The sequence below is a fragment of the Gouania willdenowi genome, chromosome 19 (genome assembly GCF_900634775.1).
Source record: "Gouania willdenowi chromosome 19, fGouWil2.1, whole genome shotgun sequence".
NCBI lineage: Eukaryota > Metazoa > Chordata > Actinopteri > Blenniiformes > Gobiesocidae > Gouania > Gouania willdenowi.
The window spans coordinates 16,391,224-16,416,267 of record NC_041062.1 but is presented as its reverse complement, the minus strand read 5'-3'; the positions used below and the strand labels follow the sequence as shown (position 1 = coordinate 16,416,267).

General features: G+C 36.4%; 1 protein-coding gene across 2 annotated transcripts in view; it reads right to left on the bottom strand.

Moving 5' to 3' along the window:
- Positions 1-252: 252 nt before the first annotated feature.
- LOC114481591 (arf-GAP with dual PH domain-containing protein 1) overlaps positions 253-25,044 on the bottom strand; it is a 31,701-nt gene continuing 6,909 nt past the window's right edge. Inside the window, exons 2-11 of one of the 2 annotated variants that reach the window (XM_028476538.1) lie at positions 20,438-20,565; positions 14,935-15,026; positions 9,701-9,783; positions 7,826-7,938; positions 7,570-7,716; positions 5,273-5,356; positions 4,113-4,175; positions 3,828-3,899; positions 3,507-3,735; positions 253-1,769 (exon numbers count right to left, since the gene is read on the bottom strand). In XM_028476538.1, coding sequence (XP_028332339.1) covers positions 1,741-1,769; positions 3,507-3,735; positions 3,828-3,899; positions 4,113-4,175; positions 5,273-5,356; positions 7,570-7,716; positions 7,826-7,938; positions 9,701-9,783; positions 14,935-15,026; positions 20,438-20,565 — 1,040 coding nt within the window. In that variant the 3' untranslated portion in view covers positions 253-1,740. The remainder of the gene's footprint in view (positions 1,770-3,506; positions 3,736-3,827; positions 3,900-4,112; positions 4,176-5,272; positions 5,357-7,569; positions 7,717-7,825; positions 7,939-9,700; positions 9,784-14,934; positions 15,027-20,437; positions 20,566-25,044) is intronic. The other variant, XM_028476539.1, reaches the window with a different exon arrangement.

The following is a 25,044-nucleotide window of genomic DNA, read 5'->3' as shown; positions in this document are numbered from 1 at the left end:
CTCCACTTGCGATAAAAGCGACGGTGTTTACTGAGAATATACGAGTATCGATTGTATGCATATTGTTTGTTAACAGCACTTTGTAAAGAAAAGGGCATTGTTGCCAGGTTGCTTACAATGTAGAAAGTGTCGATTTGTATGGTTGCCGTACGGACACCCGCCGGTGCTATTGGTACGGTTTCCGAAGTATACGTACGTAGCGTTTTAGGGTTAGGTTTAGGTTTAGGGTTAGGTTATAACCCAATATCGCAACAATTTTTAGGGTTAGGGTTAGGTTTAGTCTTAGTCACGTGACCTAAACTGGCCAATGAGGGGCGCCGCGTACAGACAGAATGTCGGTATATTGATACGGCAACCGTACAGATAGCCACTGCCTACAATGTATTTGACGGAAACCTCACAGATGCACACGTACAGCTCTACATTAAAGGGGCGGGGCCTATCCACATAATGAAGGTATGCTCCAACCACAACAATAGTCATTTCATCATGTAAACCGTAAAAGTAGCTGAATTGGCCTTGACCGATGAATCTCACTCATTTTTTACTAACTCTGCTAGATCTACAATCTGCTGGATCAATATTAGTACGTATAGTACCTTTAAACACATACCGAATTTATTTTAAACCACAATCTCGGTAATGTAAGATCATTCTCAAGCTTGTCTTAACTTACGTTAACTAATAGCCTAACCCTTCCCCCATCTAAACGTTAACTGTAAATCTCAAGTTTAACTCTATGACACGTCTAAAGTCATCCTTCAGGCCTGCAAAGGTTTGCACCCCTTAAAGCACACGTGTCAAACTCAAGGCCCAGGGGCCAATGACGCTTTAGAGCATCAAATTCGGCCTGCTCGAGAAAATAAAAAATGACAGAAAAAAACATGAAAGCCCCTCCAAATTCAAAAATGTAATTAAAATCCACAATATTTGCAGAGCTCAGTTTTCCACTTTTTATATGACATTATAGCAGTCATTTTTAACTTCAAATTGGTGACAGGACTCTCAAATTTTCCTCAAATTACTCCACGAAATTTCCCAAAAATTCCCATAATCAAGGAAAATTTGAGTGAAGATCCTGCAGAGGTTAATACACTTTATCATTTATATATCATTTATATGTGGAAGTGCAAACCAGGACACATCAATGTTGAATTTGCTATTTTTCTTCCAAAAAAATCTGTGGCCCACTTATGGTCAAACGGGTCAATAATTGGCCCCTGAACTGAAATAAGTTTGACACCCCTGCCTTAAAGGATACGCACTGTGTACACTTTGAAACTGTACATTCAATAAAATCACCAATCCTTTGTCTTTGCTGAGCAACCAGTGAGTGGAGTATTACATGAGATTACAGGCAGACAGAATCCATTCACAACACAGTATTGAGTATTGGGGAAAGAAAGCTTGTTGCAGGAGGAGAGGAGGAAAGGCATCTCAATGTCCAGCACGTGGTTGTTCTGTGCAAAAAGTGATGACATCATCTGTAGCCACTGCCTCAGGATTGGCCCTAACAAAGTTCTTAGGAGTCCCGGCTTGTTGACACGTGAACCACTGGAAGTCATTTGGATTTGTTCACACCATCTTCTTCAGTTTTTCCTATCTGATCTATCCCTTGTCTTAGCTTCCCACCCCTCCCACTTCACCACCAGCTTCTGCAATGGTCGCCCATCGAGGATGCTCGTCTCTGGTCGGAAAGAGACGGGGCCGGTCCTGGAGAGATTTGGCTTCTTGTAGCTTTCAAGGCTTGTGCTTGAAATTGGCCTCCACTGTGAAGACAGAAAAGGAAATAATAAAGTTATAATGGCTTGATCACCCTGTAGCTGGCCACCTTTGATGAGGGTGTCTAGCAGAGGTGGCAAAAGTACTAGATTTCAGTACTCAAGGAAAAGTATAGATAGTCATAAAAAAATTACTGGTGAAAGTAAAATTATTGGAGTTGCTTAAAGTAAAAAGTAAAACAAATGTCCCTTCAATAATAAGACAGGGTTTTTGATTTTTTAAATAACTAAATCTGTTACCTTTGAACACCTGGAGAATTTAGCACTCATAATGGGCAACATTTGTAAATAAAATGTGTTAAGAAAAAAAACTGTGCAAATGCTAAATAAAAACCCATTTTTAAGAACTTGTAGAATACTGGTACATAGAAATAAATAAAATCTGTTACCCTTTATGATCCTCTCAATATATTGTGGAGTTTCATTAATCTTGTGAATATGAGATTATTTTGTAATTTACTCAGTGATTTATGGTTCCTCTGTCATTTTTACTGTCTCTTACAGGCCGAATTGGATGCCTCATAGTGCTGGATGTGATTGATTGATTATACTTTATTAGACCCCCGGCCCTCAAGTTTGATACGTTCTGTACAGGGCCATGGGGCTCTGCTTTTTTACCACACAAAAGGGCCAACACACAAACATATTCACACCAATCATACAAGTGGACTTCATTCTCAGACTCAGGATCATCATGCAGTGCTATTTCTAATACATACAGTTAGAGATGGATAAAAATATCGGACAATATTTGCCAGAAAATGTAATATCGGTTGACATCGGTATGGGTTTTTCCACAAATATAGAAAAAAAACGATAAGTGCTCAGGGTTCCCACCAGGAATTTTCCACAGCGTAGGGGGGATTGTGAGGTACGAACCCCGCCCCCCGATATGTGATTACAGAATCTCTTCTGGTCCTGGTCACACTGCCCTAAGCAGGCCAGATACCATCGTACACTGATAACATTTGCCAAGGTCAATTCTCAGAGATTCTGTCATTGTTATGCTTAGCGCTATCAGCAGCATACAAAACCCTGAGAGCACAGAACAACTACAGATTCATTGGGACACACACACACGGAAACCTCTGAATCCCAGATTGGACTGCCTCAAAACCCCTTTGACCAAATAAAGCCTGTGTCCACATCTGACCAGTAAACCCTACAACTTGACTCCGTCTCATTCCAGTCAAAACCGCCACAACACCCCCAGGACATTCTGATTTAAAAAGAACGTAAAAAAACACCAGAAAAGTCTCCTACGCTAGTTGAAACACAACGTAGGGGGCAACACCACATAGCAGGGCAACAAAATTAGACCGTAGAGGGCCCCTACACGCTTTGAGTTATTGAATTTACTTTGTTTATGGTGAAACAGTGCTATTTAGTGGTGGGAAAGAATATTTTTGGGGTTTCCCAACTTGACCTTTCAATAGGTGTTATTTCTTGCCAAAACAGGAAGTACCGTAACATGCTTTTGGCATTTTTCCATTATTAAAGTTAAATAAGTGTTTTTATTTTGCTTAGAGGACATTCAGCTGTGGAATATATCAAGCTGAGCTTCACACATAAAAAAATAGGCCTAACATGTTATTTCTATGGAGATATACAGTATAATGTGAAAAATTAGGCAAAAAAGCCAATATCGAACACCTCTTTTTACAGTATATGCACTTGCAATTTTTGGAATACAGCTACGATACCTAGCACGTCCTGTTAAATCACCTGCGTATTCCTGCGGCCTCATTGGTCGATTGATGACCCTTTGAAAAGCAGCTATCCAGTCCCGTTGCTCGGCCTCAGTCTCGCAGGCAAAGAGGAATTTCCTGTCAGGTGTGACGATAGTGATGCCATGGTTCCAGTGGTGACCCTGTGTGGATGGAGGTAAGCCAGGCAGCACGGTGTAACTGTTCTCTTTACTGCCGATGAACACCTCCCCTCGAGCGTAGGCGTCCTGCGACAGAGGGATGGAAAAGCTGTGAGCGAGCCAAGAAAACGTCCACAAGAGGCAAAAAAAAACCTCAAAAAGGCAAAGGTTTGTTTTACCAAAGGGTCTTTGAAATACATGAGGCGTCTGTCGTCCATCGTAAACCACCGCTTCTTGAAGCCCTCTGTGTGCTGTCACAGGGAAACACAGATGGTCACGCAATCGACAGATGGTCAATGAAATAAAGGGGGTACAAATTCACAATAAATTAGCCTGTTAGGTACTGTGTGGGATCCATTTATGATGAGCAGCATCCAAACAATAACTTATTTAAAAAATATTGATCTTCCTTTTAAGATTTAGTTGTGATTGATGCCATAAATTTCACAATTTTAGCTACAGACCTTTGGACCGGTTTTCTCCATGAAGCCCTCCCTCATGAAGTTGCGTGTTAGTTTGGGCACCAGCTACGGCAAAAAGAGAAGAGAAGAGAAAAGTGATATTAAGACAGATACGAGATATGCATTTAAATATTGAAGTTCTCAGTCAACTCAAAATATATGTTATATATGGTAGAATTAGATCTTTTACACATGACCAATGGTCAGTGCAGAATGAGCACATTTGAACGACAACTCTTCAAGGTGTGTCAGATACAAATTGTGCATTAAAGACATGTATTTGTAAACATTTCTTCAACTTTCAGGGGTTTTGATCGTCAAAGACATATTGAAACAAGTTTTAAAATAAGTCTGATCCTCCACGTGTCCATACTAATTGAAAAAATCAAATCAAATCATGAATAATTGCAAGTGCAATAAAGTTATTGCACAAAAATCACATTTATTCTGAAACAGTTATGTTTATTAAAGCGAAATGTGTGTGTGTGTGTGTGTGTGTGTGGGGGGGGGGGGGTGCATTTGTTTTCACAAAGAAAAATACTAAAAATGTAGAAATGTAAATTTAAACCTTGAACATTCAAATGTGTGCAGACACAAGCTACTGCTTTTGAGAAAAGAAAATTATGATAAGAAAAAACCCCAAAACAAACTATTGCTCTTTTACATTCAGTCGCTGAGGCACAGCACCATAGGCTACTAGAGCAGCTCTCCTTTTCTAAAATGCAGCTCTATTATTATTATTACTAATAATAATATTATTGTACCAATGTTGCTGTTGTTATTCACTGTCTGGTGATGCTTTGTAGATGGAGAAGTAAAATAAAAAAATTGTCTGTTATCATAAATCATTTCTATTTATGCAAAAAGTGAACGCAATAATATTCTCGGTTTATGGTTACATTTGTAAAGTATACATCAGTCTGAGTAAATTGTCCACTATAGTCTATATATGTGTATGCCTATGTTGAAGCTTTGTGCTTATTTACAGTACATTAATGTGGCAAATAGTCACACCACAACAATATATATATATATATATATATATATATTTTTTTACACATTTTATGTTCACATTTTTTATTGTAATTGAACCTTTATTCATATGCATTTGTTATTGAAGGTGTGTAACTCGTTGCATGTATGTAGACATTGATCAACCTCACCTCTTCATCACCTGCTCCTGGGTAGGCCACTTGTAGGTAGTGGAACCTGGCCGCTCTGATGGCGTTGAACCAGTCGACCATTTCCTAACAAAGAGAGAGAGAAAGAAAAGGTCATTTCCTTTATCTTGGATACAGTATTCGTTTAGTTTTTGTTCTTGGTTTTCTCTGATCATCTTAAAGATACACAGGAGCATCTGTGCTGCAGTGCTGTCAATAACACTAGCACAAAATAGTGACAGTGACACTGAATGAACCCAGTGAACCCTCTTTTAAATACCACCCATCCACCAGCAGATGGTGCAGTAATTCCTAGAAATCCTTTTTTTTCCTCAGCAAAAAGACTTCAAAGGTTATTTCCTTTTAACCTCTGATTTAATATTGGTATTTATAACTTCCTTATTAAGTTCATCATCTCATAGGCAGAAGCTTTAAACTGTTCCCGAGGCATTTTGCTTTGTTCTGCATCATCCTGGTGATGGAAACTTCTTCCATGAGGAAATACTGAGGTTTTTTACAATGGGATTCAATTCAATTCCATTGAAATTTACTTATAAAGCACATTTTATTTAATTGCAACATTAGTCATCTTGTAGCGCCTCATCAAAACAATAAAAATCTTAGGAAATAAACCCAACAATTTCACTATGGAAAACCGTTCGAGCAAACATTTGATGATTTAGTGATATCAGTACTCACTTTTGGTTTACTAATGCATGAGTACACTTTAATAGTAAAGTAAAAGGAGTCACTAATACTACTAGTAATCCTTATATGCTAATAAGGGGGTGGGAAGAAGCAAATTCAGGCTTGCCATTGGCTTTTATAATCAGGGGGTTGGATTTAGTGAAAATTCCTCCTCCTTCACTTGTATTAAAGTCTATTAGTACTAATATTTTTTAGATTTTTTCAAGGCCTGAGAGACACGTTTATGAAATCATGTGTGTGACACTAGGGCTAATCCTGGACAGGAGTTTGGCAGGATTTTATTCTACAACCAAAAGTGCACCATGGGTAACCCCCTGTCATGGTTTACCACAGTAACAAATCTGAAGTGACCTTTTTTACCTCACAATTTGCTTTTTAAGTCAGAGAAGAGACTTGCATTCGACACGCATCAGGGTCGAGTTATATACCCTTGGTTATCTGACTGTCACTCGTTTTTATTAAAATGTAGGCTGTTGGTGGAGATCTGGGGAGGTTGAGCGATTTTACAGTCATATTATCAGTAAGTAATGTAACTTTGAAGATACGCCGTTAATTATGAACATGGAAGAGAAAGTAGTCCCTTGTAATTCATTGACTTTGCATATATGGTAAAGAGTAACTAAACCCACAAACCACTTATATACCCAAATACATTTATTTGGGTATGAAGTAGTGTTGTTGATTGACTCTTGTTCAAGTATTTTAATTTGGTGTATTTCATCGTAAAAATGTCAGAGTGACTGCCCTCTATGGGTTGAAACCCAGCAATTACAATTAAATTTTGCTATTGGCTGAGAACAAGACCACGTGGTGTTTGGGTGGCTTCTTACGTCACGAACCAGCACTGTTGGCCCCGCCCCTCCAATAAAAACTAGCACCTGTGGACTGAGGGAATTGTTAATAGAAAGGTTTAGCTAGTATTTGGCATAGCATAGCATAGCATAGCATAGCATAGCATAGCATAGCATAGCATAGCATAGCATAGATGTCAAACTCATTTTAGTCTAGGGGCCAAATATAGAGTAGTTCGATCATAATTGGGAAAATGAGCAATTTCAACAATAATTTCCGCAAGTCTGCACTTTACACATAAATGATACATAAAGTATGTTAGGCACCGACAATATCAAGGCAATAAGTGATAGAGTTCAGTCCCTGCAGGATTTCTGGATTTTCTATTTCTAATTTAATCGATTTTGTGACAAATTTTGATTTCATTTTGGGAAAATTGAGTCTTTGGAACAATTTCAGATTTAAAATAACACATGCAGTCATGTGATAGAAGCATGGCTGAATTGCAATCCTCCAATTATTGTGGAGTTTCATTAAATGTGTGTATTTAGAAGGACTGAGATATCTACCAACTCAATTATTTGGTAATTTACACAATAATTAATGTTTTTTTTTCTGTCGTTTTTTACTTTGCTGGCCCCCGGGTCTTTGAGTTTGACTCATGTGGCATAGAGAGTTCTTTGGAGATATTATAGTATAGACTGGAGCCACGTCCATAATCAAGGTGTTTTTTGAATTTCCAGCTGAAATCAGCCAAAACCTCAGGGTTTAGTCTCTCTTTAGGTTTTTTTTTTAGGTACCTTGGCATCGCTGTGGTAGACAAAGATGTTTCTTGTGCTGTTGTCTTTCAAGTAGGTGATCTGGAGGCCACAAGGATTGCCGATCTTGGCCGGCTGAAAGGTTGCATTTAGCGTTTCGATTTTCACCACGGCCTTTGGAACCCTGGCCTTAACAGTGGCGGGAATAAAGAACAGCGTGTGTCAATATTCAGGAGCCGTATGAGGAGATATTACTGCTTCAAACATAAAAAAAACAATCCTTTAACCAAATACTCACATCCTGTTTGTTGAAATACTTCAGCGCTCCCTCCCGCTCTGACAAGGCAAACTTTCGGCTGAGGAACTGGCCATTGTCTCTTCCTCGTTTCCATAGAAACCCCTCTCTGTACCCTGGGCGAAGAGAAGAGGGATACAGAGAGCTATTGAGGATGATACTGAAACCCCTTTGGAGAACAAATGCAGGAGGGGAGTTAACAGTGACATGTTGTCACAGGCTGGTGTCGGACAACACTTCACTGAAGCTGGAATCGGAGATTTGCTTTTTGATCGCAATCATGAAAAAAAAGAAAGAAAAGAGCATCAGACAGAAGAGTGGTGATAGTGGGGGAAGCAACATGAGTCAGCAGTCATTTGTTGTGTTTAAAAAGCATCATTTAAAGACATGAAGTCCTCTTTTAGCCTAGAACTTCTTCTTCTTCTTCTTCTTCTTCTTCTTCTTCTTCTTTCTTCTTCTCTTCGTCTCTTCTCTTCTCTCTTCTTCTTCTTCTTCTCTTCTTCTTCCTTTATTATAGTAAACCAACGAGTCCATTCTGCCTTCTATTCTCTCTTTTGTCTATTTCAGTGAGGCGCATCTATTTCTGTGGCTAGAAATGGAGGACAGCAGCATCCTCCAACCACAATGTCAAGGGATCTAATTACAGTTCACACACACACACACACACACACACAACACACACACACCACCACACACACCACACACACACACACACACACACACCACACACCCACACACACGCGCACACACACACACATCTGATATTAAAGACATCTATCGCTGTAAAACAACATTTTAGGCAGGTGCACTCCCGAGCCTCATGCTTGCAACTCCCTGATAGAAAGCGATCACGTCCACACGCATTACATCATTGATCAATAGCCACCCACGACTCTCCAGCATCTCCTCTTTTTCTTCCTCTCGTCCCTTTTGCATAAACGATCAATGCGATGGCTGCTGGACAACCCAGGTTAGTGTGTCTCGTCAATCTCAACCCCCCTACACACACACGCGCACACACACACACAAACTCACACAAACTCAGTGTATTTATGAGTCATTCCATTTGAGTGTGTGAGTGAACGCATAAAGACATCTACACACTCCACAGTAACATTAAACTGGTGAGGTCACCACAATCCAATCAGAGAACACCAGCTTCAATAAGAAAGGAAACGTATACCAGGACACGCGCACGCACACACAGTTATTGTGAACATAGAACCATGCTTAATGCTTGATGAGTTATTACAATAGTCAATAACTACCAGGGTGGGGGCCAATTACATTTTTCAATTACAATTAGGTTTTAAATTATCCATGTTCAATTACAATTCCATTATTATTGTAATAACCAGCATTTTTCCCCAATTACAAATAAATTACTATTACTATTTTTCCACCACTGAAAGTCAATTACAATTACATTCTCAATTACTAAAGTTCAATTACAATTTTACAAACTTGACCAAAAAAGCTGCTAAATGATCTATAAATCAGGCTGAATGCTTCGCTCCAATAGAAAACAATGGGATAATTTCAGGCAGTGGGGCCTTGTGACATCATCAGTCATGTGATTTCAAGATGGTGGAACACAGGCTCTAAAACTGTAAAGTATTTTTTTTTTTAAATACATACGGTGCATAATAATGTGTTTTAGTATGCATAGATCTATGAATAAAGTACATTTGAATGATTTTATGCCAAAGTTGTAAAAACAGTGGGGGATCCCTTAATTGTGAGTTTCGGAGCCCCCGAAGTATTGTTTCACACTTTTAATGCCAGCGATCAGCATGACTTTTTTTTCTCTCCATAGAATGTAACGCTCTTATAAAAATAGTGTCATTTTCACAACTTTCACATTCTGTGCGTCCATACCTGCAGAGTAAGGCTCCTGCTTCTCGATGAACTCAAACTCATTCCTCTCGTACTTGGCTCGGATCCACTGCTCTCGCAGCAGCCTGGAGGTACAAGGAAAACTGTTTGGCTTTCATGTAAATCACACAGTTATCAGTGGCCCTGAACGGCACAAACACAGGCGCTCAATGCTGTTTCCACTCGGCAGTGCACATTTACATTCACACGCTGCACTTTCCATTCATACTGATAGTAAATCTAGGGGCTTGGTGCGTTGTCAACCTGAGCCTATAGTATAGTTTGAATAATAGCGTGATTTATAACAGAGAATTGTCCAGTGCTGTATAAAAAAATACTGCACATTACAGAAGGTCGCTCCAGGTTTGCAGCGTTAAGTTTGAAAATTGTACGTTCAAATCTACCCATAAATTTGCATGTTTACCCTGCGTGTGCACGGATTTGCTTCAGCGACTCAAGCATGCATTAGACAGAGACACAAAACAAACACAAGGTTGAAGGGATTGTGATTTCGGGTGTTCAGCTCCTCCTTATCGTCTTCAATATTTACATTTTAATTGAAAAAAGGATTGTAATCACTGTTTGTTTCTGTATTTTTTATTTCCTATCTGCATGTCGATCCGCATTTTAAGAATTCACATCAGCATTTAGAATAACGACCAAAATGAGCATTACTACAAGGACAGAACAATGGGTTTTGTTTTAATTTTCAATCAGAATCAGAATTAAATACTGTATTTATCCCAGGGGACAAAAGTAGTTTTTTTTTTTTTTTACAGATGCTCCAGAATATTTCGAATTAAAAGAAGAAACATTAAAACATAGAAAACAAATAAAAGACTATTCATTAAATAGGAATTATACATACAAGTACACACCTCCAGGAAAATATAATACAAATATACAAATATACAAATATAATACAGATAAGTATAGTGATCCATTCAACTACACTGTAAAATCAAGAAGCTGTAGTTTTGTATATTTTCTTACATTTGTCATTGTTTTGTGTGTTTTAGGAGTCGTTTTGTGTGTTTTTGTTGGTGTTTTGTGTGTTTTTAGAGCCAATTTGTGGATTTTTGTAAGTAATTAATTTTGTCTATTTTTTGTTGTTGTTATCACCGCTGAGGAGGTTATGCTTTTGCTGGCGTTACTTTGTTAAACCTGGGCCACACGTGACCACCAGCAGGCCCACATCTGATCTAAGGGACGGAATAGGCCAGGGCCGCCAAATTTGGGGCCCGTGGGCCAACTTCCATTCGTTTTGGCCCACTGCCCATATTTGAATTCCTTTTATATATTTTTAAAAATGTAACAATTGTTAAAGCACAGTAATTTTTCTTGAGTTTTAAAGGATTGTTCAAGGTGTTTTGATCGTTCCGACGGGGTATGTTGTGTCCCATTTTGTTGAATTTGTACTGCACGAAATGTCTTTGAAGACATTTTGACGTTTCATCATTTTATGCCATGAAACACAATAAAGAAAAGCGTTCTTGAATTCCAAAACGACTTTAAGTGTTTATTTTGCACAGTTACTTATAATATTGGCATATTTGATTTCATGCACTGCAACATGAATGCTTCGTTTCGGCCTGCGGCCCTCCACCGCAATTATTTTTGGCCCTTCAATGTAAAGAATTTAGGCACCCCTGGAATAGGCTATCACACCATGTGACCCTAATCTTGATTAGATCGGGCAGATCCGTTTCTGGCTACTATGCATCTGCATAGGGCACAAAAGTCAGTGGGGGGCATAAAGCAACATTTCCAGCCTTACATGGGGAGAACGTCTTATTAAAAATATACTGAAAATGATTTTTAGGATATAACAATAAAATAAACTAGAGATGGGCGATATTATTGGCCCGTATTTGCCGTAAAATGTGATATCGGTTGACATCGGTATACTGTATGTGCTGCTCTCTCTCAAGCCTGATGTTACTGAATTTACTTTGTTCATGATGACTCAGCGCCACCTTATGGTCAGATAAAATATTGTTTGCGTTTACCGACCTGAATTTTCAATGCGGGTCATTTCCTGTCAAAAACCGAAAGTACCGGAACGTACTATTGGCACCATTTTTAAGTTGAAGTATGTATTCTTATTAAGCATAGATAATGTTTATTTGTGAAATACATCAAGTGGTGCATTACAAGTCAAGGGTCCTGTGTATCGGTAAGTTAGTGTTGGACAATATCAACATATCTGCAAAAATTTCTAAAAAACAATAACTAAGCAGAGGCTTATATAAACTCAGGCTAGTGTTGTGAGTTAATTGTGTCCTTGGTTTTCAAAATTTGGAATTAAATGAAAATATTCCATACTCAATACACAATATTCTCACAATTAGCAGGTCTCACATTTCCCCATCCTTATATCACATGATGGAAGTATTTTTTTTTAACCTTAAATTGTTAAAACAACTCTAAATTTTTCCCAAATACTTCAATTTTCTTCAATTTATTTCACAAAATTTCAATAATCAAACAAATGAAATACATGACGGTTATTATTTTATTTTAATTGCATAATCAGGTGTTCACAGCATTTTCTAGCTGTTTCTAGCTAGCTTAGCTTAGCATTAGCTTGAAATGCTGCATACTCAGTGGTGTGTGGTTTCTTATCGTGTTTTTTTTTGCAGCTCCACCAGGACTTTTTTCCGGGTTATAGGAACTACAAATTGCGATCCTTTGCGCTCTTTTTTTGTGTATTACAAATGCTAAGCTAACCGTTGCTCCGTGTCCGTGAGTGTTGTTCTCCTGTAGCAGAGGCGTGCGCACGCAGGCACATGCTCACGTGCAGCTTCAGAGCTTTCAACTGTGTCTTTCTTATCCATTTACACTTATGATTTACAACCGTAACTAACACCAGAGCGCTACTGTTACCTTCCTATTAGTAGTTAAACGTTGAAAAAGGGGCCGGTCCTGAAACGCGGCGCAGCGTAGCCGCCGAAAGTTGTGTAATCAAATACACCGGAATGGTGGATATGAAATATTAATATCATAATGACAATAATGCGGTAGGAACTGGTATACAGCCCAGCCCTAAACTAGAGCACAAATGATAAAAAAATTACTAATTTTCTCGCCAAAAAATCTGCAGCCTACTGATGAACTGCTCCATATTTGGCCCCTGAACCAAAAATTAGTTTGACACCCCTGACATAGAGGATTGTTGTTGTCCTTGGATTGTCCTTTTTTTAAAAAATTATTTTTCAATCATTAGTGTCTTGTTTAATCGCTAGTCTAGTTGTAATCACACAGTTAAAACGGTAAAACTGCGATTTGAACCATCGCCTTTCTTCACAGCTACAGACAAATAAAAGCTGCATCATTCCCACTTTCAGGCTCTCCTCGTCCTCAGTGTGAGAGGAAACAAACAGCAGCAGCAGTCAGGACATCACCATGCCAACGATCTCTCATCCTGAGCCCATCTCTACTTCACAGGAGGTTTCCATCCTTCCTCTACGTTGCTCTCATCCTCTCTTTGTGCCCCATGCCTTCCTTTGGCTTCACTCCCTTTCTCACGTCCATATCACGGACAATTAAATCAACCATTCTACAAACATCAAGGGTTAAAAATGCCTGAGATGTTTATCTAAAATGACGCTGGATTTAAAAACCAATGTGGCTCTGGAACATGAGTGTATTTTTAAAGCAACATTGGACAGTAAACTCGCTGCTAACTGTTTGACACGACAGTTTAAATTGATTTTATTTTTTTTTTAATACGTTTTTGATGTTTTAAAAAATATGTCAAGATACAGCAGAAATATTGAAATACAGTACAGTTTGAAAAATCCTAAGGTTTACAGAAAATTAACATCATTCTATTTAAATATACTGTTTAGGGGTGGGATCCTGTGGGTACCTCACGTTACGATATGCGATACAAAGCTCACGATAACGATTATCTCACGATATGACGATACTGCGATTATCAATATATTGGTCAGAAGTCAATCTACGATAATCTATGACATAACAAGAAGAAAAAAAAAAGATTAAGTGAAAAAATACAATTTTTTTTTCATATCTCTGAAAGACAACGAATTGAAAAAGTGTCCTATGAACAGTGACACTATTTTAGTGCAACATTTCTGTAAATAAGTGTCAACATATCAATGTAAATGAATAAGTATTTCCAATAGTGCTTTCTGTGAACAAAACACATATTGGTTCCTTCAACAAACAGTGACAGAATTTCTGTGAAGACGTACCTGCACAAAAGCAGAAAAGGTTTTGAAAAAAAAAAATAAATAACAAAAATTGATAGCGCGAGCACATCAATAATCGATCCTGCGAAAAAATATTGCGATATATTGCCGTATCCAGATATCGTCACACTACTATTACTGTTTATGTTTAAAGGTGTGAGGTACGTCTGTAAAAAGTTAGACTTCAGGTGGTTTTCCAAGTCATTTTTTAAGTATAGGTAAAAAAAAATAAAAAATCCAGATTTCTGACATTTCTGGAATGCAGCATTATCATCTATCTAAATTCATACCTGCAAATCAGAAAATCCTGCTACTAGGACCATTTGTAGGGCCCAATAAAACTCTTTTGTTTTTTTCCCAAATTCTCTGTTTTTGATATACATTTTTTTTTAATTCAGGTTTTTTTTCTATATATATATATATATGATCAATTTCCTCAGAAAAAAAATGCTTTTCAACTCCTGTGAGGAAACAAAAAATTTATAATAAAAAAGAAAACCATGTGAACTCAAAAACATATGTAAAAAATAAAAATGTAGCAAGATATAAAAGTCATACATTGTATTTTTATAAAGAAATTTAAAAAAAAAGGACAATACAGAGATAAAAGCATACACAAAGGTAGTTGTGTATAAATTGAAGAAAATAGGAATGAAATAATTTTTATTTGAAGTTTACACTGTCATTATCTGTCATTAGAATGAATATGGGGTCATGAAGGCTGTCATTAAGTGTCGTTTGCTAAATTATGACACTTTTGAAGCTATGTTGGCATTTTTTGGGTTAGGTGGAGGGATGTAGTAGGATTAGAAGTGCAAGTGTAAGTTTGCCAACACTTAATGTCTTAATGACAGTGTTAATGGCATCTTATTCATGCTCACGACAGGTCTGATGTCATAATAATGACAGCGTAATGTCAGCCTTTATGGATAAAACTTCAAGTAAAGCATTCAACCTGCTTTTAGAAATAAAACGTTTAAAAGGCTGGGCAGAGAAGCAGCTTGGAACAGGAGGACTTACTTGCAGTCGCTGTGTGTTGGCCTGTAGTAGAAAGCAGGTACCTTCTGCTCATATTTGGCTTTGGCTGCACTGTTTCCCATCGCAGCTACTAACTGAAACAAAAATAAAAAATGAAGAAAAAAAAACCGGAAGAGAAACACAAGCCCGGTCATCAAAACATGGCTCACAGTCAGATGCTCACCTCCGAGTGGAACAAAGTATTGATTTCCTACAAAGGAGCGCCACAAGTCAAGGTACGTAGAAAACCAAACAAATCCAAACTTGATCATTTTCGAAAAGTGAATCTTTAATTTCTAGATTTCAAACTCTTCTTTTTTTAAAGTTGTCATATTTTAATTGATTTTTTTAAGCTTTGTTTAATGTTTTCTGTTGCTTTTTATTTATTTATTTATTTTAATCATGTAAAGCACATTGAAAGGTCCTGTGTATGAAATGGGCTTCTGCCCTGCCTTACCTTCCTTTTATTTCAAAATATGTTTAATTTTAATCACTGCTAGCAAAGGAGAGATATTTTAATATGCAGAAATTTAAATAAAAAAAAGATTTAAACAAAAACAAAAAAAAAAAACACCAAAAAACAAGATTTAGTGAGAAGATTCACATACGCCTGAAACATTACTTTATTGGGTTTTACCTCACAATTTCTGATTTTCCTGGTAATTTTGCATCCTGAATAAGCAAACTTTGCAGACTATGATTTATATACATTTGCCGTTTAGTAAATTACTACACAGCTAAGCTATAAGTATACGTTTTTAAGGTGTAGTACACCTTAAAAAATATAAATACAGACATTTACATGTGAAAGTATAAGAAAATTGGCACAATAATACAAATTTGAGAAGATTTGGATGAAAATAGTTGACTTTATCTTTTTGCTTCATATTTAATTACTCTTTCTAATTTGAAGTACAATTGATTAAGCATAAAAATATCATGATGATGCTTTTTCAATTTGCTGAACACATATAAAAGCATCCATGGCAGCTTTTTATCCAAATCATTCCTCATTGTGCTCTGTGTGGATTGCAATCTGCACACTCTGGAAAATATCATGAGGTTTTGGAACAGCGCCTTCACAGTAAAAGTGATGTAGAGGCATGGGTTGTGTTGAGGAGGAGCCTGATTTTGAGGCATTCTTGTCTGATGAGACACAATCACTTCCAAAACAAATGGAAAGACCAACATCAATCAATATGGTTGATTCTGTCATGAATGTGCACCACAAATGAAAGAATGAAAGATTTTAAAGGTACATTAAGTATAAAACTGAAAGTTTTGCTGATGGTGGCGCTGCAGGAAAGGCCACTTCATCATCACAACCAATCGGGTTCATACTCTTGGATAAAAACTATTCCAGATAAATTCATTCTAATTTAAAAGTTTGTCCTGATGGTGGCGCTAGAGAACAGGTCAAGGTTTCATTATCAAGGGGTTATTTATGTATTCAACAAATAAAATAAAATTTTCTGAAAAACATTTTCTGGAGCCAAATATCGCTGGGGTCAGATTGACCCCAATGATAAAATATGTAATATTTGAGGATAATAGGAGGGTTAAAGCACATGGATGAATATGAAGAGCAACAGCACACTGCCTTTGGGCCTAATTCATTGAACCCAACCTCCATCTGTTTGTCCACCTGCTCGTGTAAATCCTACTTAAAGCCTGTTGACAGAGAATCCAATCTGGCAACGTCTGTTACCACTTGGGAAACATGACGTCCAATTTGATGTTCCTCACTGACCCCCCCTGCTGCTGAAACCTACTAAAGTGTCATTACGCGATCCTTAAAACCACAATCAAAAAAACGTAGAATTAAAACCTAATTTTACTCGACAAAATCTTCAATCTAAAACAACACAACTCATACAACACACACACACACACGCGTTTGTTTCATCTCTAAATATTCCCAGCGGCCTCATGTTAATCTTTCACTCTCTGAAGCCTAATCCTCATTACATCCTAATTACCGTCCTCCCACATCTCCCACCTCCCGCTTCTTCATGACTCACATCCACATCACACCCGTCCACTCCTTTATTTTATGAGACGCCACTTTCATTTTCCTTTCCTCGTAGATTCAACGGCACCGTCTCAGCGTGAGCGTCTCAGTGACGACATTAGATCAGTTTTGTTAATGTGTTTCTAAGTGGGAAAGCAGAGCATGTCACAGCTCAGGTTATTGCACTTTATGATCCTTTCAAGGTGGCAACTGATGTTTTTTATGATAATAAGGAAAATAAACAATTAAAATAAAAAAAATAAAATGAACAATAATAAGAATAAACAGAAATGTACATTGTATTTGTGATAAACAATTTAAAAAAATCTGTATTTGTTATAGGTATTAATATATGAATCTTTTTTTAACAATATTTACAGTAGCCTATGTTATAACAAATTTTATATTTTGCATTTAACAAGATTGTGCAGACCAGTGAGAGCTAATACGGAGCAGTTTTAGGCGGGAAAAGAGCAATTTAAACAATTTTTATGCCCTAGTTTGCACTTCCACTATAATACAGAATCTAAAACACCAACAAGACCCTATAAAATCAAATAATTTTTTTTCCAAATTCCATTTTATTTTTTCCCAAATTCTGTGTTTTCCACATTAAATTTTTTTTAAATTCATTCATTTTTTTATTTATTTATTTTTTAAAAATCCAAATGAAAAAAATATGAATAAATAAATATTGGTTTTCAACTCCTATGAGGAAACAAAATAAATAATTATTGACTAGCCTAACTGGTAGATATCAGTGCTGGATCTTCTCTTCAAAAACCATTTTATTATTTTATGATAAATATTTGTGATTTTTTTTTTTTTTTTTGGAAGATTGCAGGATTTTTTGACAATTGTGATTAAAAAAAAACTTGCCTGCAGTCGTTTAATAAAGGCAGGGGACATATAAAGGAGCCCCTGCAAATATTATGGAGTTTATTTGAATTTGTGAATTTGTGCTCTGCATTTGAATCATAAGCCTTGAGTTTGACACAATATGTAAATGTTTTTTACCTAATCTAATCTAAATATCAAAATAAAGCATATTTGTAGAAAAATATTGCTCTTTAAAATGTATAATGCATATGTTAATGTACTGAGAATTGGATTTAATGTCGAGTTCAGCAGGATTATGATGTTATAAATTAAATATTATATTCATTATCAGCAGATGCAACTCTTTTCTGCATCAACGGCAGCTTTCTGAACACTGTTTTAAATGTATTTATCTCCCCATCTCCACATCATCATGTTTACCTATCCATCACATTGTTAAGCTGTTATCCTCTGACTCAGTCGTTTCCATAGAAACAAGATCCGGATTTGACATTTAGAAGCTACCATGGCCTTTCTTTTGATCATCTGTGTCTATTCAGTCAAATCACATCCCAAAGCAGAAAAACTAAGTCACAGGATATTGTGTTATTTGCTATTTAGATCGACTTTAAAAACCAACTGGGAAAATGATTAATAAAGGTTAAAGGTTAAGTATTATCGATCGTCACCTCAGAAGGTAGATAGTCATAGTTGGAAGTCAAAGTAGAGGTTTCTTTGTGAAAAAATTCCTTCTTTGGATGAATAAACAAATAAATACTAAAAAAAAAATAAGGCATGCAATAGAATACTTTGCTATAAAATAAATAGGGGAGGATAGTTATTTGTACAGTCCTACTGTCAGGACCTGGGGAATGTGGGTATTTTTCCTTTATTTTTCATTTTGAGTTGTAGTAATCTTATTATTGATCATATTCTAATTTACTTCCTGATTTCTCTGTTTGTATTCTAGGTTCTAGGTTTATTTATAGCACCCCCTGCCCTGTCTGTGTGTAACTGTTCTCTCACAGGTGTAGTCCATCCTCCTGATTACCCTCACTATTTAAAGTGAAACTAAACCTCAAAATTCCTTTTTTTCTGCTGAAAACTTGACATTTTAGATACATTTTAATTTGGAATATTTTGTTGTAAAAATGTAAGAGTGACTGCCCTCTAAGGGTTAAAACCCGGCTATTATAATCTAATTTTGCAGTTGAATGACAATAGTGGTTTGAGATATTTTTGGTGGCTTCTTATGCGAATGTTGGCCCCGCCCCTTCTATAAAAACTAACACCTGTGTATAATCTGTTGGGAGTGGGTTGGATTAAGATAATTGTGAATAGAGAGGTACAGTATAGTGAATATTAAGTTGCTAGTTACCATAGCATAGATTGTTCTTTATAGATTTTATAGTATAGACTGGGCGTGTGTTAACTACTCCAGAAGCCCCGCCCCTAATCAAGACATTTATTTTTTTTTTTTTTTGAAAGACGAGCGTCAGCCAAAACCTCAGGGTTTAGTTAAAAATATCAATCCCTGTGTTCACAGTTTCTACTCTAACACAGGACTTAACTCACTATTGTGATATTCAAACTGTTTTCTTCTGAATACATTTAAAAAAGAAGAAAAATGTATAGCCTCAAAATTGAAAAAGTAAAAAAAAAAAAAAAGGGTTCCAATATCCTCGACTCTCGTCTGCTTTCAGTGTGGAGGTATAGGAGAGCAGTATGTCCCTTCAACAGGGAAGCTTCTGTCTTTATCTGTCATTTTGGAGAAAAATGGTCTGAAACACCTTAAAATAGGTGAGTTTTCACAATATTAAAACTAAAAAATGTGTTCCTGGCAAGGATCTATGATGTCAGTAAGGCTGTTGCTGTCGTTGTGTGGTTACAAAACAAAAACACCTTGTTTTTTTTATTAGAACTTTAAGAGTAATGACACTTGGAAATACTTGATTAACCCTCCTATTATTAACACATTTTATCCTTGGGGTTAAAATCTTTCATTGTTTCATTTGAGGTGCACATTCATGACAAAATCAATCATGTTGATTGATGTCAAACGCTTTGAGTTTCTATGAAAAAGCAGCACTCTATAAAAATCCAATGCATTATTATTATTATTATTATTATTATTATTATTATTATTATTATTATTATTATTATTATTATTATGTTGGTCTTTCCATTTTTGGAAGGGATTGTGTCTCATCAGTGTCAAAATCAGGGTCCTCCTCAACACAATCCATGCCTCTATATCACTTTTACTGTGAAAGAGCTGTTCCAAAACCTCATTACACACTGCAGAGTGTGCAGATTGCAATACACACAGAGCACAATGAGGAATGATTTGGATAAAAATCTGCTATGGAAAGCTTTTATACGTGTTCGGCACATTGAAAAAATATAAAAATGATATTTTAATTCTTAATCAATTGTACTTAGGAAGAGTAATTAAATATGAAGCAAAAAAAAAAAAGAAAAGTTAACTATTATTTTTTGAATGACAAACATTGAATGGGGTCAAAGCAGATTTCAGTGTATGATGACATTGAAATTATTTTCTCAACAAGCTGCAGCATGGTTTTTTTCAATCAAAATTTAAATAGAAATAAACAAATATTATTGGAAATAAAATCAGATAGAAACGAAAACAAAGGGTTGAATGAGCAAACTGACCTCCACCTCGCTGGCGTCCCATGTCTCATGGACAGACTTGACTCGTGTGATGTGAGGGATGCTGCGATGGAGGAGAGAACAGGCCTGGCAGACAAACACACCCAAAGTCAGGGACGCCCAGTCCGGCTCTGCAGGACAGATGGAGATAAGGGGAGAAAAATGAAATGAAAATAATGCAGTTAATGAAAATGTAAAATTGTGTTTTGGATTGGGGGAAAATTGAGGAAATGGGGTAAAACCATTTGACGTGACGTGAATGACGATTAGGGGAAATTAGGGGAATATAAATAGAAACCAGCCAAAGCTGATCAGATTTCAGGTTTTGACTTCAAGGAATCAAACTTAAAGCCTAAAGCGGGAAAGAAAGGTCATGAAAGACGAAAAAAAAAAAAGAACTTTTCTCGCGTCCTCAAGATTCCTGTTTCGATCCATGACTCATCTTTTCTTTGAATACCTGCAGAGAACTTTCCAACCTAGGGAATTACACCAGCAACTGACACAAATACACACAATAACACTAGCTCTGCTGACATGAATGTCATGCACACAACCATGCAGTGACATCATCACTGTGTGAGTCAGAGTTTAACAAGGAATGCGAGCAGCACTCATGGAGATTGCATTGGCCTCGTGACTGACTACACACACGCACACGCACTGGCAGGTTCTCACCATGTGGATTGGAAGATGTTTGACGATTAACAATAGATATTTAGATTTAAAGGTGGCAGAAGAAAGCGATTTAAACATTATTGTGCCGTAGTTTGCACTTCCACGTGTAACTGATATCTCCATCCAGGCAATACATTTTTTTTTTTTTTTTTTGATTTTGAGTCACATTTTTGTGGATTTTTTTGGTTTTTAAATCTATTCATCCATTTATCTTGCCATATTTGCATATGTCATCAACGGTTAACATCTTTTGTGTGATCATTAGGTGAATTTTGTGCAATTGTTTGTGAGGAAATTCCAAATTTTAGGAAGAAAGGTAGTTTTATGATAGAAACACGGTAAAATTGTAAAACCTACAAGTGAATTGTTTGGTAATTTACACAATGATAAATGCTTTCTTTGTCCATTTCATTTTCTCCTGCAGGCTGTATTGGATGCTCTAAAGGGCTGGTTTTGGCCCCCGGGCCTCGAGTTTGAGACATGTGCTTTAGTAATATGTTGACACTAGGGCTGCACAATTAATTCAATTTTAATCGTGATCACGATTTCTGTTGTAAATATTAAATTAACCAGATCATTGGCAATATTTATATTTAAAATACAGGCTCTGCACTAGTGAATTTATTCAGTTAGCCTTAGGTACATTTTTTTAAAATTATGTTTTTATTATAATTGTTATCGAAAGCTTCGTTTTGCACTGTAAACTGTACACATTATTTAAAAGTTGTGTAATAAAAACACAGATTTTTTTCCCCCAACATGATCCATACCTGTGATTATAATTGGGACAACAATACTGATCAAAATAATGGTGATTATCATTTTGGCCATAATCGTGCAGCCCTAGATGACAGACATTTTTTTTCAGCACCAGTTTATCAGGGAGTGTGTGTGAGTGCAGCAGTCGAGACAAGGCTGCGTCCTCGAGAGATTTTTAAGGACAAGATGGAGAGGCCACGAGGTCATGACCCTCTGTTGTCCTGGAAACATCCCATCGGTATTACACATACAGCTTTTTCTTCAGCTTCATCCACGGCCATTTGATATTTAGGTGGTCCAACATACAGTAACTCCTACTGTAGCTAAGATAGCGAATACCCCACGTCTCTGACAATGTGCTGTGATATTTAAGACCAAGATGTCAGCAGCAGATTTTCCAAGACTAGTGAGGTGTAGGGTGGAGGTCTCCTATTGTTTATGTGGGGACTAAGGTAAGGCTGAACGATTAATTGCATTTCCGATATTATCGCGATATCATAAAATGCAATTTTCTAATCGCAAAGGCTGCGTATTTTTTTTCTTTTCTTGTCCTGTCTTGTACAGTCCTGTTACGTTCAGAGTGTTTAAGAAGTGCAGTCCACATGCTTACATGTTTCATAAAACGTAAAGTTAGTTAGATACGTATAGGGATGTAACGATTCACTCAACTCCCGATACGATTCGATTCACGATACTGGGTTCACGATACGATTTTCTCACGATTTATTCTACAAAATGGGAATGTTGACAAATGACTGAAAAATATTCCTTTATTTTTTTGGGGAAAATACTATACTATTTTCCTTTTATTTTTCATTGTCAAAAGAATCCCTTGATAAACTATTCAAAACAATGTAATTTAACTAAAAATAAATCTTGAATGAAATAAAAAAAGGAATAATACAAATGAAGAAGAAACCTATTAATTTAAATTCTGGTTCTATAGTAAACAATTCAAAACTGCATAATAGTTATTTTTATTTTTAAAAGTGCAACTGAAAATGTATTTTGTGCCTTAACAATTGGACTTTAAAAAAAAAAAAAAAACTGTCATTTTACTGTATTTACGTCAGATATTTGTTTAGACCAGCAGAGGGCGCTGGTAACCCAGTGGTCGGTTGGAATGCAGTTATTCCACCAGTGAAGAAGACAAGCTATGCTAGCAGACAGAGCTAATAGAAAAACGTGACTTTTACAGATATTCACGTAATATTAGATATTCTTTCGGTGCTAAAGGGGTAATGAATCATTTATGAGCATGTTTTACAGTATATGGCGGCCAGAAAGAAAATAGTAGCAGATTCCGCCCGTCACGTCCACTTCTGGAAGGATTAATATATTAATATATATTTATGCTGTTTAAAAAAAGTACTGCGATTCAATTTTCAGAGCATCGATGTGAACCGTGGTACCTATGAATTGATTTTTAACTGCCTTACGATTAATCGTTACATCCCTAGATACGTATGTTGATTTATTTGTTTTATTGTTGTAATCTGTGCTTTGAAATTTAGATTTTATATTTATTTACAGTTTAAATAAATCTGAAATTGTTTATTATGAAATCGATTGATTTGTTGCTTGTGTTCATTGAAAAATGCATGACAAGAGGCCCTTGCAAAAGGGCAGGTCAAATCGCAATCGCAGTATTGAGGAAAGAAATCGCAACGTGATGGTTACTTAATGGGAAACCTACACACATTTGGTCTAGGGCTGAACGATTTTGGAAAATAATCTTTTTCAAAATCGCATGCTAACGTACTACTCGTACTAAGTCTAACATCAAAATGAGTATGTAGTGTGTTCACATTTGACCAGTGGTTCTCGACTGGTCTCACCCTGGGACCCACATTTTGCCACGTGCATTAAATCGCTACTGACTAGGGATGTAACGATTCACTCAACTCCTGATACGATTCGATTCACGATACTGGGTTCACGATACGATTCTCTCACGATTTATTTTACAAAATGGGACTGTAGACAAATTATTTTTTTTTGGGGAAAAAACTAGAAAATACTGTATTATTTTCCTTTTATATTTCATTGTCAAAAGAATCCCTTAATAAACTATTCAAAACAATGCAATTTAACTAAAAATAAATCTTGAATGAAATAAATAAAGGAATAATAGAAATGAAAATGAAGCCTATTAATTTAAATTCTGGTTCTATAATAAACAATGTAAAACTGCATAATAGTTCTTTTTCTTTTTAAAAGTGCAACTGAAAATGTATTTTGTGCCTTAACAATTGGACTTTAAAAAAAAAAAACCGTGATTACACTGATTTACGTCATATTTGTTTGGACCAACAGAGGGCGCTGGTAACCCAGTGGTTGGTTGGCATGCAGAAATTCTTGCAGTGAAGAAGAGAAGCTATGCTAACAGACAGAGCTAATAGAAAAACGTGACTTTTACAGATATTCAAGTAATATTACAGATATTCTTTCAGTGCTAAAGGGGTAATTAATCATTTATTAACATATTTAAGAGTAGAAGGCAGCCAGAAAGTAAGTATTAGCAGACTCCCCCCGCCGCCTACACTTGTGGATATTGATTTTCAGAAAATCAATATCAACCGTGATACCTATGAATCGATTTTGAACTGCCTTACGATTAATCGTTACATCACTACTACTGACTTTTTTTTTTTTTTTTTGTTTAGAATTCAACCAACCAAATTGAGTTTTTCAAAAATGGCTGTTGAAAACACACATATACAATGTTTTTTAAGAAACGTAAATCTACACACTATCTTGTGTAGCACGCATTTCGCAGCACGCCTGTCAAAAAAAAAAGTTTCTTTCAAAATAAAAGACCAAGTCCAACATGAGAGATATTAAGTATCTATTTATTTGTGACCAGCTGTCCGTGATCCATCCCAGTTCAGGTCCAGGACCCACGAGTTGAGAATCGTTGCACTGGATAGTATTAATAGATTGAGTATGCGAGAAGTATACCTGGATGTATACTATATTGGAAAAAGCGTGTACGGTGGGTACACTAGTCACACTCAACCGTCCCATGATGCATTGCGAGCTGATCGTAAAATCGTCTTGGGACCGGCTTCAATCTAATCCCTTTTTCAAAACAAAAGCATTTCTTCTTGTCTTTCATTAGTTTTTAACGCTTCTGTATTTAGTGCTCTTGTTTTGAAGTTAAACGGAAATTTTGT